Raw genomic sequence first — 15,835 nt, 5'->3', positions numbered from 1 at the left:
ATCTACATGACAACCAACATACATGATCAAGAAATTAAAAATAAGTCCATCTAAGTGGAAACTGAAGGATTTACTTTCAATTATCCTTCCAGAGATGCTAATACAGATTTATCCTTTAATATTAAAAATGCACAAATTATACCTGTCATGATGGCACAGTGGTTAAAGCACTTCCCTTTGAATCAAAACGTTAGAGGTTCAAACCCACCAGTCCCTCTACAGGAGGATGTGGCAGCCTGCTTCTGTACACATTACAGCCCTGAAAGCTCTATGGAGCAGTTCCACTCTGCCCTCCAGGCTTGCTAAGAGTTGGAATTGACTCAGCAGCATTACGATGGATTATTTCTTGGAGTGAAAATCCAACTAGCGGTGCATCACGGCCCAGAGTTCAGGCTCAGGCTGTCTTCATGCTGGCTTGCTGCAGCAGAAGAAAGCCAAAATGCAGCACAGCTCTCAGTGCTGCATTAGGGCTTCATGGTCATGAGGATCTTGTCAAGCTTTTAGAAACTATTTTCAAGACAGTAAACAAGGACGTCCATGAATTTGAGGCCAAGAAGAAGACATTATTTATAAGACATTGCCACTTTGAAAGACTTCCAGAAATGTACTGGACTTATAATTCCTATTTCTATCCAAAAGGTTGTATTTTGTTATCATCAGCATTATTACTAATACTAGAATAGAGTGGAAATACCATATTATTGTTAGATACTACTCAAGTAGAGGGAGGATGGAGGCAGGGCAGTAAGGAGGGGAATTCCAGAGAGAGGGAGGCATGGAGGGGGAAAAGAAAATAACTATGAGTGAGTGAGATTCAACAAACCATGCGAGAGTTTGTGTCACAGGCAATGTGAGAAATCAGGATGAAAAGTAAAAGCAGGCTAATAAAGCTTTAGAAGAATGCATAAATGATTTTAAATGGTTTCCAAGACCACTGCCAAAGCTAGGTTGTCGGGTGGTCATCAAGAAGATGGTGAGAGTGTCCCTGACATCCTAAGGGAAGAAACTGGAGAATTAAGGACCAAAGAAAAACATGGAGTTGAGGGGGAAATTTTTGGGAAAACATAATGACTGGGCTAGCTAGTCTCCTAAAAAGTTAGTCTCTAAAACCCACAAGAGCTCACTATAAGTCAGCACTGAATATGGCAGTGAGTTTGGTTTTTCGGTTTTTATATATCAATATATATCAACATATAATGAACTTCCACAAATGAACAACACAAAGACAAGCCCCACAATAAAAAAAAATGGGCAAAAGACTTGAATGGCCATGTCACCAGAGACTACACAAATAGCCAACAAGCATTTAAAAAGATGCTCAGTTATTAGAAGAGATGCAGATCCAGACCACAAGGAGGCTATTCCTCCATCCACTGTAGAATGGTTATGACATCACACACTAAAGAAAAATAACAGGCTGGTGAGGATGTGGAGAAATTTCGAGCCTTGTCCGTTGCTAGAAGGGAAGTAAAATGGCATCCCCACTGTGGAAAGTTGGGCAGTTTCTCAAAACGTCAAACACAGAACTGCCAGAGACCTCGGTGACTCCCACCACAGCTACATACCCAGAAGTGAAGGCAGGACCCTAAACAGAGACTTGTGCAACCGTGTTCGCAGAAGTATTTTCCACAATAGCTAGAAGGTAGAAACCTGAATGTCCAAAACCAGATAAAGGGATGAACAAAATGTACTATAGACATATACCGGAATATTACTCAGCCACACAGGGGCATCAGAACCCGGTGCACATCACAACGTGGATGAACCCTGAACACATTGTGCTCAGTGAAACCCGTCTGTCACAAAGGGCCAAATGCCATACGATTCATTTACACGAAATAGGTAAATACATAAAGACCAGAGTTTTCAGTGGTTACCAGAAAGGGCTGGGGAGGTGTATAGGAGGCACTAAAGTAATGAGAGAGAGAAAAGGAGAAAGGTGAAGGGTGGTGACAAGAACTTGGAAAAGGGCAGCGGTGACGGCTGAGTAACACGGTGAAAGTAATTCACGTCACGGAGTCACACTTGTAAGAACTGCCGAGCTGGCAAATGCTCTGTTCTACCCTTTCACGACAACTACAAAACAAAGGACAAGAGCGAAAATAAAAAAAATAACCCACAGTCTACGGAAAGGGGAAGGAACAGATGAGGCAGTCCAAAGGCAAGGTGCAGACATTAGGAAAGAAAGAGGGATGAAGCGGAAGTACAGGGCCAGCGTGAGGTGCTGATGGTGCACTGGAGAGTCTGGGGGCTGAAACAAAGTGAGGGTACACTGCTGACTGTGGAACTGTGGGCCTTCACCTAACTCGCAATAGAGAGTTCCCGAAAACACAGTTTCAGTGGACAGTTCCCGTGTGGCCATGGGTTGGTTCTGTTCCTTCGGTTTTCGTTGAGAGGCCGGTTTTCTCTCCTGTCCCCATCCTTCAGAGCCATGCACAGTGACCACACCTATGCCCAGCCCAGCCGCTCAGAGCTTCCGGCCAGTTTCCCAAAAGGAAGTAGGGATGCCACTGAGGCAAATTAAGATGCTTTTAGGTGGGAAGTAGTTGAACATTTAAAGACTTCTGTCATGAGTCAGAACTCATGACAACCTCATGGGTGTCCCAGTAGAACTTGCTCCATGGGTTGTCAATGACTGATGTTCGGAAGCAGGTCACCATACTTGCCCTTTGCAGCACCTCTGGGCAGACTCCAGGCTTCTCAACAGCGGCTGAGCATGTTCACTGTTTGACCACCAGACTCCCAATGCACATGTACACATTGATACCTCAGTTGGCTCAGGATGGCTCCAAGCTCCAACTTTTCACTACTCGAATTGGAAAGTTCAAAAAAGTCTGTGCAGTGTTCACAACTTTGCTCCTTGGGCAAACCAAAAATCTGGCTTGAAAACACCTGCACAGGCCAAGCGGGGGCCCGCATCACACCTCGTCATGGACACAAAGGGGTGACACTTCAGTCTAAGGACTGCTCCCGCTCAGACAGCATGTAGTGCTTGTGTTAGTATCTTAAAATATTCATCACTGTGCTTTTTTGTGTGCTTTATTTGCATATTACACTGTAATCGTGGCTCCAAAGAAAGTCAGTGATGCCAGCAGTAACTCTAGCAAGAAAACTGCGAGAACCCCGATGAACTTAAAGAAATAAATCACTGTAGAATCTGAATCAGGTTGCCACTTGTCTGTTTTGGCAGCCGAATACAACATGGCTAAGTCGGCATTTTTGGGGGCAAAAAATGTGGTTAGCCCAGCTATTGTAAGCAAAAGGTGCAAAAACAAAGAACCAACCTCAAGGAGGTTGAAAAGTTAGATTTATCTGGACAAATCAGAAACAACTCCATGGTGACAGTGCATGGAGAAAGTGTTAAGCAAGGAGGCTAACTGCCTCCATAGTGATTTAAAGTCCTGGAAAATGAATTTTTAAGTGTAATTTTGGGGCCTCAGAACCAATTATTTAGTTTTCCATTATTTCTTATGGAGAAAATACGTTCAGTTCTCTAACTTTTTGTTGTTTGAACGTGAATTTGGAATGAATTGAGTTCCACAACCAAGGTATCACTGCATAGTTATTAAATGTATAATCTCTTCATGGAAATTGTATGCCTTTTATTATTTAAAACAAATTAAAAAAATAAAACTGCCCAAAGGATTGTATACTAACATTTTGAATGAATTAAAAATTATTTTCTCAGGATCAATATTGAGAGTAGCCATCAGGGAAAGGTGGGAGGAGATAGTGGGAATGGATCATAATGATCTACCTATATCCCCCTCCCAGGGGGATGGACAACAGAAAAGTGGGTGAAGGGAGACATCGGTCAGTGTTTAGACATGACACAATAATAATAATTTATAAATTATCAAGGGTTCATGAGGAAGGGAGAGTGGGGGAAGGAGGGGGAAAAATGAGGAGCTGATACCAAGGGCTCAAATAGAAAGAAAATGTTTTGAAAATGATGGCAACAAATGTACAAATGAGCTTGACACAGTGGATGGATGGATGGATGGATGGACGGACGGACGGTGATAAGAGTTGTACGAGCCCCCAATAAAATGATTTTTTTAAATGATTTTCACCTTTAAAATTTTACTCTCAGAGTTTTTTATCCCACTTTATAGACTTGGTTTTAGAACCTAACCACGTTAGATATAACTGAACCACATCAATTAAATTCAAGTTGTTTTAGAAGGGTAAAGGTGCCATTAACACTCTTGTACCTGCTGCAAAAATTCTTAAAAATCTCAAAGACAATCCTGGTAAAGGGCTTAGATTTCAAAAATGAGTTGTGCAAATCAATTTATCCATTCAATTGTTGCTGGAAAAGTAGCTACTTTAATACTTCACCATATTCCAAGGTTTGCCTAAAAGGGGGGTGGGGGTTCCCCTCTTTCTCTCTTAGTTTTTTTAATCAAAACGAATGCAATGCTACTTTCTAGACACCACACAGTGGTGTTCGGATGCATCATTGGAAGGGAGGATAGTCAAGCTACTCCAGAAGATACAAGATTGGGGAGTCATGATGAATATTAACCCACCTTACAATGACATGCGCTTATAATAAATATTTAGTTCTTTAAAATTATTCATTTTTAAGAATCTGTACATTTGTACTTTACTTATGCTTATCCCAAATAAACGAAATGTCTTATTTATTTCAGAGACATGATTCACACTGGACAATGAAAACATGCCTAAGTACTTTTTACAGTAATATTTCTATGGAAATAACAGTGTTGGAGTGACACTGAAAAACCTGTTGCTACTGAGTCAATTCCGAAGCATAATGACCCTATAGGACAGAGTAGAACTGCACCCTTCCTTCCCGCCCCCGTGGCATTGCCAAGCCTGACCATCTTCATGGAAGGAGATCGCCTCATCTTTTTCCCACAGGGTAGCTGGATGCTCGGTGTGACCCACTGACCTTTCTGCTAGTAACCAAGTGCTCTAACCGCTGTGCCACAGGGCTCCGTGGTCAAGGCCCAACTCCTCATTCAGTGTGACCCGCTCACCGTTACTCCACAAGTAAGCACATTAGAATTAACACTGGTTTCTTGCAAGTATTATACTGAAAGGCACATTTTTATTAGCCATTGTATTTTAAGTCAACATTATTTTCTTTTATTCTTTCTCTCCATATATACTACAGTCTGATACTTTCCCAAAGTATTTTTTTTTGGTGGGGGGGAGAGTTGACAAAGAACTAGAAAACAAACTAAAAGAACACTTCAAAGAAGACAGCTGTGATCAGCATCTCTGCTCAGGAATGAAATACCAGAAGCGTAAAGGCACCGTAAGCACTTAGTAATTTAAAGAAAGGCCATGTTCTGCAACTACAATTTAAAACTCCCCCAATATAGAAACTTTTTATCAGTTCAAGAACACAGCCAGACAATTTAAACCTTAGATGGAAATTTTGTTTTTTGTTTTCCCCAGAACTGCTGAAGCACAAAGTCACTCTTCGCTTGCATGAAATATAGAACAGCAGCCTCCTCCACCCCTGTAAAAAATTAACTTACTGCATCTTTTTCAGGATTGCAAACTTTCACCCAGAGAATATGATCCAAAAGCCAATCAATGGGTTTCTCCTTATAAAACATAAGTATGAATTCTACAATCAGACTGAGGTCTGGTGCTTGAAACATTTTACCTGAAAAGATATTCCAAGTCAACAGAGGTGCAATATGGAAACAAAGTATCAACACAGCTTAACTACATGAAATCGATAGTACGCTTGTGCTTTCAACTGCAACGATCACGATGTCTTCCCACTTGCAGTATCAGCCACACACGCAGAAACAGTGTTCCTGTGGGCTACCATGTGGGTACAAATGAGGCTCGACAAAATCTATCAATCAACCACTGGCTCAAAAGATTTCCCTTTTGTATTTCATTAATAATCTTCCCATTAAAAAAAGGAACATGAAAGGTTGCAATGAAGATTTTACAAAACTGAATCAATTAATGCCACACAAAAAACCAAACAACAACAACAACAACAAAGACACCAGATTCTGTTTTTAATGAAATCTTGACAAGTAACAATGTTGGTTTTTTTTTAACTTTTAAAGAAGTTTTGCATTAAAGGGTAAGTGAATTCAAAGATATAGCTTCTAATACTTAAGAGTTTCTGAAGCAAAGTTGTATAGCCTACTGCCATGGGGTCCTGACTCACAGCAACTCTGTATAGAGTTTCTCCAACTAAAACTCTGTATAGGAGCAGACAGCCTCATCTTTCTCCTGTGGAGTGGCTCATGGGTTTGAACTGCCAATCTGTTAGTTAGCAGCCCCAGGCATAGCCCATCATACCACCAAAGCACCTCTAAAATTACTGTAGAAAGTGGAATGTTGTCTTTTGGATGTTTTTAACTTTAAATGTCTGAATTTTCAACTTTACATGTACTCTTTTTAAGCGGCTTATCTGGAAGTTTGTTAAAGTTTTTAAATGAACACCTCAACTAGTCAAAGAAAGAAGCAAATGAGAAATCAATCACTGAACTACAACTTGCTGCTGGCCATGAAAATACTAGGAACCCACACGTGCATCTTGACGGTGGCACGCCCCTAAAAGGCCCTCATCTTGCAACTGCCCAGGGCTGTAAGGGAAGACCTAGAAGTAATAGAGAAGCTAAATCGCGGGGACCTTGGTAGGCTCTGTGTACACATAAGGCAGTAGAGCCACCTTGTGGAATTTTAGAATAAGTACTCAAACCTTAGAAGTCTCTGACCTCTATTTGGGGTTGATTTTCATTATTTTAGGACCCTTACTGGCACAGTGGTTACATGCCACTGTGTAACTCCCTGGGCCGCTAGCCTCCAGGTCAACAGTTTGAAACCATGAGCCACTCCCCGAGGTAAAGATAAGGCTTTCTACTCCCATTAAGATTTACAGTCTCTGAAACTCACTGGGACAGTTCTACACTGTCCTATGGGTCGTTATGAGTCGAAGGCAACTCGATCAATGGCAGTGAGTTTGTTTCTTGTTTCATTATTTCACACAAGGTTTACCTCCTATAAATGTTTGCAAAAGCAACTTTCCCCCCCCTCCGTAAACACACACACACACACACACTTTACAGTAAAATAACGGTTTAATGTCTTGAAAATCAAAATTATTTTTTAAAGTAGATAAATTGGATGCTTTCTCTTACCAATGAAGCCCAGCTGGGAAAACTCTAAAATCATCCATTCCTCAGAAGAAAGTTGAAGTGCAAAATTTTTTATGGTATTAAAGTAATTCTGTTTGGCAATAATATCATCTTCAAGCTAGAGAAAATTGAATGACCATATTAACCAATCACAAGTGAAGGGGAAACTTTATTATTATACACATTAAAAATCCCACTAAGATGTTATAATGAAAACCAGGAAAACAATGTACACATCAAAATCACTATTATTAAAAGAAAATGAGAAGAATAAGATGGAACACAAACAAAGGTGGTCAACGAGCACTCCCTGACACAGGAAGTAGCCACAAGCCATCCCATGAGTACTCCTTCTGCGTCTCTGTATGCAGCCCACGAGCCTGCTTCTTTTCAGGAAAATCACTCTGCAGGCTTTTAGTATTTTTTCTTTCGTGATAAAACATGTATCACATCCCAGAGAAGGCCTAGCGGCCTTTCCTTCTCTGCCTTGCTCACGGAGGTGACCACTGTTCAAAGTTGGATGCATATCATATACCTTCTGTATATACATTCAGCATATACAGTATATATATACACACACACATATATAGTATTTACCCCCCCTCCCCCGTCTATTTTAAACTAAAAACTGCCTTTTTTCCGGTTCCTATTATGATAGATATCACTCGAATTACTACACATTTAGAAAATGGTCCATGGGATCGATACTATAGCTACTACTCTTAATTCACCATCTTCCCTCTGGTCCCAGGCCGATGCCTTTTCCTGGCACTGTACACAATGCCACAGCCAATGCCATACCTCCCAGGGTGCCTTCCATTTCCTCTCAGGCAGACTGCCTTGTTCTTCTTTCCAGCACTAAAGCAGCGGCAGCCATATGCAGAGCTCCACTTCACCCTGTATGCCCCGCCAACCCCATCTCATAGCCGTGCTGGGTAATTTTACCACCCAGTGGGTGACAAGGAGACTGAAGGCCATCAAGGCTCATGAGCATATGCTGGGCTTTCCTACCCAGACTCTCCTTTCCTAAGTTTTCAATATCGTGAGACTGTTTTCACATTGTAAGACAGCTTTTCCTTTCTCAATTTCACATTACTATTTCCAGTTATCTGCTAAGTGGTTTTTTAATATTTAATTATTAATTTAATATTAAATGTTGGGTTCTTCATATACTTTGGTACAAGCTTCTTTTCTAACCTATCAGTGAGGAAAATATCAGTATTTGGAAAGAAATGATAATGACTGAGTCTGCTAACATCTACTGAACTTCTACTAAATTCCAGACACTGAATTAATCTCTGGTCTTCATTAGTGAACAGATAGGATATGTTTTTTTAAGTTCTCAGGGCTTCTGGGGAAAACCACACAAAATATAGAGGTTGGCTAGCACCTAACTCTGTTTTCTGAAAGAAGAGATACTTGCACTCAATATATTATTTACTGCATGTGTCCAAAGAGAAGATAATCCTGAATATACGCAGTCTGAAACTTTCCCAGTAAGTACATTAAAAAAACAAGTCTGGGGCTGATTGAAATATATAGGGATGTAAATGAAATAGTCGAATGCTTATTTAAATATTAATACACTAATTTCAGCTACCATACATACTTAAAACCACATTTTTTACATATTAATTTAGAAAAATTGTTTTGTTCTGCTCTCACATCCCATCAAATATTTAACAAAGCAAACAAAACAATTTTAAGATAATAGTATATTCACAAGCAATGGTAAGCAGGAATATAGAGATTTTAAGTGTCTTTCACCCAGCTTTCCCCGCCGGTATCATGTTCTGTAACTACAGACCATGAGCACAACCAGGACATTGACCTAGATTTACTTTTATGGCCACAGTTACCTCCCACACTTTCTCCTTTATTGCCCATTCCTGAGCCCTAGCAACCAGTCAGTTATAATTTTGTCATTACAAGAATACCACTACTACACACACACTTTTCATTGCGATCCATTCAAGTTGCGGGGCATTTCGATAGTTCATGCCTTACTATTACACAGCATGGTCTGCCAGGGAGTGGACTCCCCTGTTTAATTTTTGACCCACTGAAGGGGATTTGGGTCATTTCCAGTTTGGGGCCACTGCAAATAAAGTTGCTATGAATCGGCGCGTACAGGTTTCTGAGTGACCACAAGTGCCTCTCTAACATCAGTGCTTCGTCCTGGTAAAAGCCATTCTTTGAACAGTCTAACATAACTCTTTCGTGACTGCTAGTTTACAGAGAAAAGCAAAAAATATTGTTTCTGCAGTGTATATGAGGAGAAACTTTGTATGTGCATATTCACAAATGCACATATATAAGTACACACCCAAACAAACAAAAATACAATAAACTACTGCCACAAAATGGATGGGCTCATAGATTTCCTACAGAACAGAGCAGTGCCCCAGTGGGTTTCCAAGACTGCAGTCTTTACTGAAGCAGGCTACTTCTTTCCCCCGCAGAGCAGCTGGTTAAGTTTAAACTGTCTCTTTTGGTTAATAGCTAAGTGCTTAACCACACAGCCAGCAGAGCTCCTTGAACATACATCTAGAACTACACACATTCAGAACTAACATTCAACTAAGGGCTGTCCCAGCTACCGGGATTTTCCCATCAGTACCAATGAACTCTTGTCTGAGTTGTAGTTTTGGGGCAAATATCGTCGATGTAGGAATACTCATAGGGTTCACCTTTGTAATAATGAAACATTGAAAGGAATCTAAATGACCAACAATAAGGTTGTTATTATATCTGGAAAAGGGTACTGTTAGAAGTGATAGAAATTAAACAAACCTGTAGTTACCTGCTTATTAAGGTATCTATAATAACTGGCAGCAAAGCAGATTTTGTAATTGTACAAATGGTTCTATTAAATGAGTAAGTCCAAAGAGCAAACTGTAAAGTACAATGTTTCCACTATGTTACAACAATGTAACAATAAATGTTAGTTCACAGCTACCTCATTGTTATAATAGCTGATGGACTGATCCCACTGAGGATCCTATTCTATAACCCCAGTCTTTTCTTACTTTTCCATGTATTTACTTCCTGTACTCCATTTTTTTTTGGTTCCATTAATTCTCTTCTTAAAGAGAAATTTATAAAAAATTTTTATTTTAAAACATTAGAGGAGAAATATTATATACACACATCAAAGACACATGTAAACACACATCACAGCAAACAAAAACCCAACAAACCTACTGCCATAAACTGATTGACTAATAGCTACCCCACAGAACAGAGCAGAAGTGCCTCGTCGGGTTTCCAAGATTGTTTTCATTAGAAATTTAAAATTTTTTAAATTAAAAAATAACAAAAGAAATTTAAAGTTAACTTTAAAGCAATAAAGAGAAATTTAAAATAAGGTTTAAAAAGTAATTCTAACTACATCTTAAAATTCTCTATGTAAAAGTGTTAGAACATAATGTAGATATTTATATATTGGTCCTAAAACAGAACAGCAAAGTACAACTACAATAATCTTTGGGTTATGTTTTTGTTTTGTTTTTTAGTGTTTCCCTGTGCGGGGCCCCACACTCGAGGACTGGGATGCGTCGCTGAAAGCAGTGTCAGTTTGGAGCCCTTAGAGGGCCGGGCTGTCAAACACTTCCTGCTTTGATGTTGCCTCTTTCTTTAAGGGTGTAAAAAGCATGAAAGAAAAACCCACACTTACCTGGATATAATATATGCCCTTTTCCTGAGCATACATCATTAGAAAACAATAATCTAAGTTTTGCTTTGTTCTCCATCTGAAATAAAAATTTTCATGAAAAAAGTTAGAAATCACACTTAAATTTAGTAAAATAAGATTACCTGTGTAAGCCTCAAATATTTCTATGATGATATTGTATATGTGTGTATGTATGTGTGTATATGTATATACACATATACATATGTGTGTGTGTATATATATAGATATATAGAAATATATTAAATGTAGCACCACTAGTCAATTTTGACTCACAGTGACCTTGTAGGACAGGGTAGAACCATCCCTGTGGGTTTCTGAGTCAGTATTTCTTTATGGGAATAGAAAGCCTCATGTTTCTACCATAGAGTGGCTGGTGGTTTTGATCTTGTGGTTAAGCAGCCCAGCACACTACCCACTATGGCACCAGGGCTCCTCTGCATGTATATATATACATACTACATGGTAACCCTTAGCATAGCGTCAAAGAGAGGGTATTTTGCTCTCAGGAAGACTTTATCTAAATGTATCCCCGCCCCCAAACACCAGTCTCCAAGGTGTCCTGAGAAAAAAGGACTCTGATGCCATGTGAGTGTGGGAAACACTATGCAAACGAAGAAAAGGAAATGGACTGGCACAGTGGCTGCAAGAACAGGCTCAGCCCAGCAGCAATGGTGAGGGTGGCGCAGAACCAGCCATCACTGTTGTACATGGGTGGTCACTATGAGCTGGGATTGACTTGCAGATACCCAACAGGAAATGCACATGTTCCCTGCCTGGAGGCTGATAATGCACATTAGAATAGTAAGGACACTAAAACATCCAGCAGTAAAGATACTGTGGGGGAAAAAATTTAATCCACATTTTTAACCTTTTTGACCACAGATCCTCTTTTTAGAAATGTTCTAAGTGTCAGAGAACTAGTGGCTCAAAATATTTCCCCTTGGGGATCAGAGCTCTGGTGCCTAGGACTGTGTCTTGTGTACAGGTAGAACTTAATGATGCGTACAGACTCTGGGAAGAAAATAACATTAATATATACAATATTAAGTCCTTTCAGTGAATTCCTGGTAACCTACAGAAAACACTAATGCTGAGCAAGACAAGTGGGGCAAAAAGCCAGTTTAGAAAAACACACTAAGTTAAAAGTTTTAAAAAATACAAAGTAAACATCCTCAAAATATATCTCAAAAACTGTTCTGAATTAAGACTTTTGTATCAAATTAGGTCTCAATGTTTAAAAGCGGCAGTAAACAAGAGCTATATTTATCACGTATTATACCCACAAGAGTAGAGGGCTTTAAATAATATATGGCTCACCTTACTCTTTCTTTTGAGTCTCCAAATGTCTCCTTTAAGTTTGTCAAGTTAGGATAATAGCTTTCAGGAGGTGAAATTACTTCCACCAGGCCAGAACTTATTTCCTTAGAAAATCTATCATGAAAAAGGTTAGCTAAAGTTACTTACATTCTGTGGGAGTTGACTTATCTCAATGCTCAACTTACTGGGTTTAATATAAAACATATCAGTAACCATTTGTAGCATGATATTATATTCATTTATTTACCAGAAAATACAGGTTATTCTGATAGCACTTAAAAACAACCACCACCACCACCAACAAAACCTTTAAAAACACTCTAAATCAGGGGTCCTAAAACTACAGCCCACGGGTAACATGCAGCCCTCCAAAGACATTTATCTGGCCCGCGGGGTGTTTTTGCCCTGTTTGCTATTTTACTTCAAAATAAGATTATGTCCAGTGTGCATAGAAATTTGTTCATAGTTTAGGTTTTTTTTCAACTATAGTCCGGCCCTCCAACGGGTCTGAGGGACAGTGAACTGGACCCCTGTGTAAAAAGTTTGAGGACCCCTGCTCTAAATTGTCACTCTCCTTGTAGATTAGCATAGAAACCCTGGGCCAATTACAAGCACAATCTAAGAAAATAGCAGAACTTAAACAACTTGAGGTCTCCGTGAAAAAACAAAGGAGTGAAGAAAAACAAATGAATGTGTGTGCGTGACTAAATATGCAGACAATACAGAGAGAGAGAAGCTTTTCAATTTACAGGAAGCGCTAGGAGCCACGGCTTATATATCAACCTTAACTAGTTTTCTTAAACTGGGGGCAATTTTGTGCACTGTGGAACATTTAGCAATGTCTGCAGACAGCTTGGTTGTCACTATTACAGGCAGTCTTACTGACGTCTAGTGAGAGGAGGCCAGCGATTCAGCTACACATTCTACGAGGCACAGGACAGCAAAGTTTTATCTGGACCCTATGTCGAAGTGCTGAGGCGGGGTCATTTCTTTCACATTCGCATTCTTAGTTGCTTTACTTTCACAAATCACTGGAAAACACTCATGTAACTACACACACACACCACCCCCACTCACCCCCTCCCACCCCCCCACCACCACCTCATGCCCGTTTCCCCACACTGAGTGAATCAATAGAATCATTGCATAAGCCCCACAGACCTGCCCATGAGGCCTGGGGGAGGGGGAGCAGCAATAATTATTGCTTTATTTAAGGAGTCTCTACTAAACCTGCTTAAATAAATAAAGACTGACATGGAATTCAGCACTTGAGGAAATTCTAACAAATTAACAATTTAATCTTAAACTGTATATATTACATAAAAAAACAAGCCCACAGATTTTAACATTAAGTCTATAATGGGCAAATAATTGCTGCTTCTCATTTTTCCTTTCCAAGTTAAGGATGTGCTGCTGTGTGGGGTAAAAACAGATGCAATTCCATGAAGAAAACCATATTGAACACCAATTTTCATATTATTGTAACTACTAGGGCAATATAACAAGAATTTTTAAATTTTTCTTATTATTCTAAAACTTAGGATTACTAAAACTTACTGAGCTTTCTATCTGTTACTACTGTGGGCCTTGCTCATAGTGAATTGGTACGCTATCTTTGCAGAATGAAAGAACGGATTTAGACAAGGTTCAACAATGAAGTTTGAAACTACTACATGACTATCAGCCTAGAAACATGAACATTTTTGCTCGGCAAATAAGGAAAAGGCTGATGTAAGTAATTACATAAAACTTCCTATAGATTCACTGCCTTCAGGATAAAAGATTATTATTGATATGTCAGACACTGAGAATTAAGTCTCTTCTAGTGTATGTTACAATGCACCAATTTACCCCATTGGGTAACTGGATAGATATGCACTACATTATGACAGTGGAATGACCTATGGATAGCTGGTCCAATGAACACTGGCTCCACAGGAAGAGGAACTAAAGGAGGGCACTCTTTTAGCAGGAAGCCCAGATAATAGTAAATAAGGTATTTTCATTTCCATTATAAAGAAGAACTTACTCTTTCTCCAGGTTGGCTACAACAGTGTATACATACTCGGCATCTGTCTGGGAAAGAAAAAAAATTGAATGCATTTATGTTTTTCTATTTTTCACTTGTTTTTAATTTTGAACCCAAAATTAAATAAAATGATTCAAGCATTACATGACATTTTCAAGCAACTTCTGATTTGTATTTGTGTATTGTACCACTGCATGCTATTGAGTACTCACAAGTACAGGTAGGCGGTTTTTAAAAGTCTTGGAAGCACAGGGGCAGGTCTACCTTGTCCTACAGGGTCGCTATGAGTTGCCATTATTCGATGGCAGTGAGTTTTGGAGATGTCAACTACTTAGACCCACAATCAATGTTTAGGGAAGCAGCAGTCAAGAAAACAAAGGGCACTGCATTGGGCAAATCTGTGATAAAGTGTTGACGAGGAAAGATGTCACGGAGAGATAATTAAGGTGCACCTGACCCCAGCCCTGGTGCTTTCAATTGCCTTAGATATGCCTGTGAACGCCAGACAATGAATAAGGCAGGCAAGGAAAGATGCATGTGAACTATGGTGCTGGCAAAAATACTGACTCTATCACGCACTGTCAAAAGATCAAACAAATCTGTTTTGGAAGAAGTACAGCCAGAATGCTCCTTAGAAGTGAGGAATGCAAGACTCTGTCTCCCATCCTTTGGACATGTCATCATCAGAGGGACCAGTCCCTGGAACAGGACATCACAGTTGGTAGAGCAGAGGATCGGCAGAAAAGAGATGAGCCCATGATAAGATGGACTGACAGGTTTGCTGCAAAAACGGCTCAAACATGGCAATCTTGGGAATGACATGGGACCAGGCAGTGCTCTGTGGGACATGGGACCACAGCAGCGGCAAGGCTGAGAGTCCACGGCAGAGGGTTTGTTTTAAATAGGGTACGAACTCGGCTGCCAACCAAAAGGCCTGTGGTTCAAATCCACCAGCCACACTGTTACATCCTAACTACAGAGGGGCATTAATCCTAGAAATGATTAAATTACTGACTTATACAACTCTATTTTATAACCAATTTCTTAAAAAGCAGTCAGATTTCTGTTAATTAAAATTCCAAATTTTATTGTTGAAGATTTAGGAGTGAGATTGAGACAAGTCTGGGTAAAGGTTGGGCTTTTCCGTCTCTACATTCTGACTCCAACAGAGACTACCCTAGGCCAGAATGGACTGATTTTTACAACCTACATGATGCAGTGGGTTATACGTTGGGAATGGCAGTTCTACCCTGCCCTACACGGTCACTATGAGTTGGAAAAGACTCGATGGCGTGAGTTTGGCTTGGTACATTTTGACAGTACCTAAGTTTGGAACAGGAGTCTTGGCATAGTGAGTTATACATTGGGCAAGCTAACCACAAGGTCGGCAGTTCAAAACCATCAGTCACTCCTTGGGAGAAAGATGAGGCTGTCTACTGCCATAAAGATTTATAGTATTGAAAACTCACAGGGGCAGGTCTACTCTTTCTTATAGGGTCACTATGAGTTGGACTTGGTGGCAATGAGAATCTTGGAACATTTAAACCCTTATGTCCTTGTGAGAAAATGTACTAGCTTGCTCCCTCATCCCAAATCCTGTTATTGTCTAATGTGATAATTAAGTTTTCTGTCAGCTTGACAGCAGAGTTCTCC

General features: G+C 39.9%; 1 protein-coding gene across 1 annotated transcript in view; it reads right to left on the bottom strand.

The window, feature by feature from the left end:
- The window catches only part of MGAT4A (alpha-1,3-mannosyl-glycoprotein 4-beta-N-acetylglucosaminyltransferase A), a 107,754-nt gene that overhangs the window by 19,248 nt on the left and 72,671 nt on the right, over positions 1-15,835 (bottom strand). The window contains exons 4-8 of the mRNA XM_045283829.1: positions 14,183-14,229; positions 12,154-12,267; positions 10,819-10,894; positions 7,146-7,260; positions 5,514-5,644 (exon numbers count right to left, since the gene is read on the bottom strand). Of these exons, the coding sequence (XP_045139764.1) occupies positions 5,514-5,644; positions 7,146-7,260; positions 10,819-10,894; positions 12,154-12,267; positions 14,183-14,229 (483 nt within the window). The remainder of the gene's footprint in view (positions 1-5,513; positions 5,645-7,145; positions 7,261-10,818; positions 10,895-12,153; positions 12,268-14,182; positions 14,230-15,835) is intronic.

Source organism: Echinops telfairi, unplaced genomic scaffold (assembly GCF_000313985.2).
Source record: "Echinops telfairi isolate 266 unplaced genomic scaffold, ASM31398v2 ScPeMD7_7467;HRSCAF=8505_1, whole genome shotgun sequence".
NCBI lineage: Eukaryota > Metazoa > Chordata > Mammalia > Afrosoricida > Tenrecidae > Echinops > Echinops telfairi.
The sequence above is the reverse complement of the archived record's forward strand: the minus strand, read 5'-3'. Positions and strand labels throughout refer to the sequence as shown.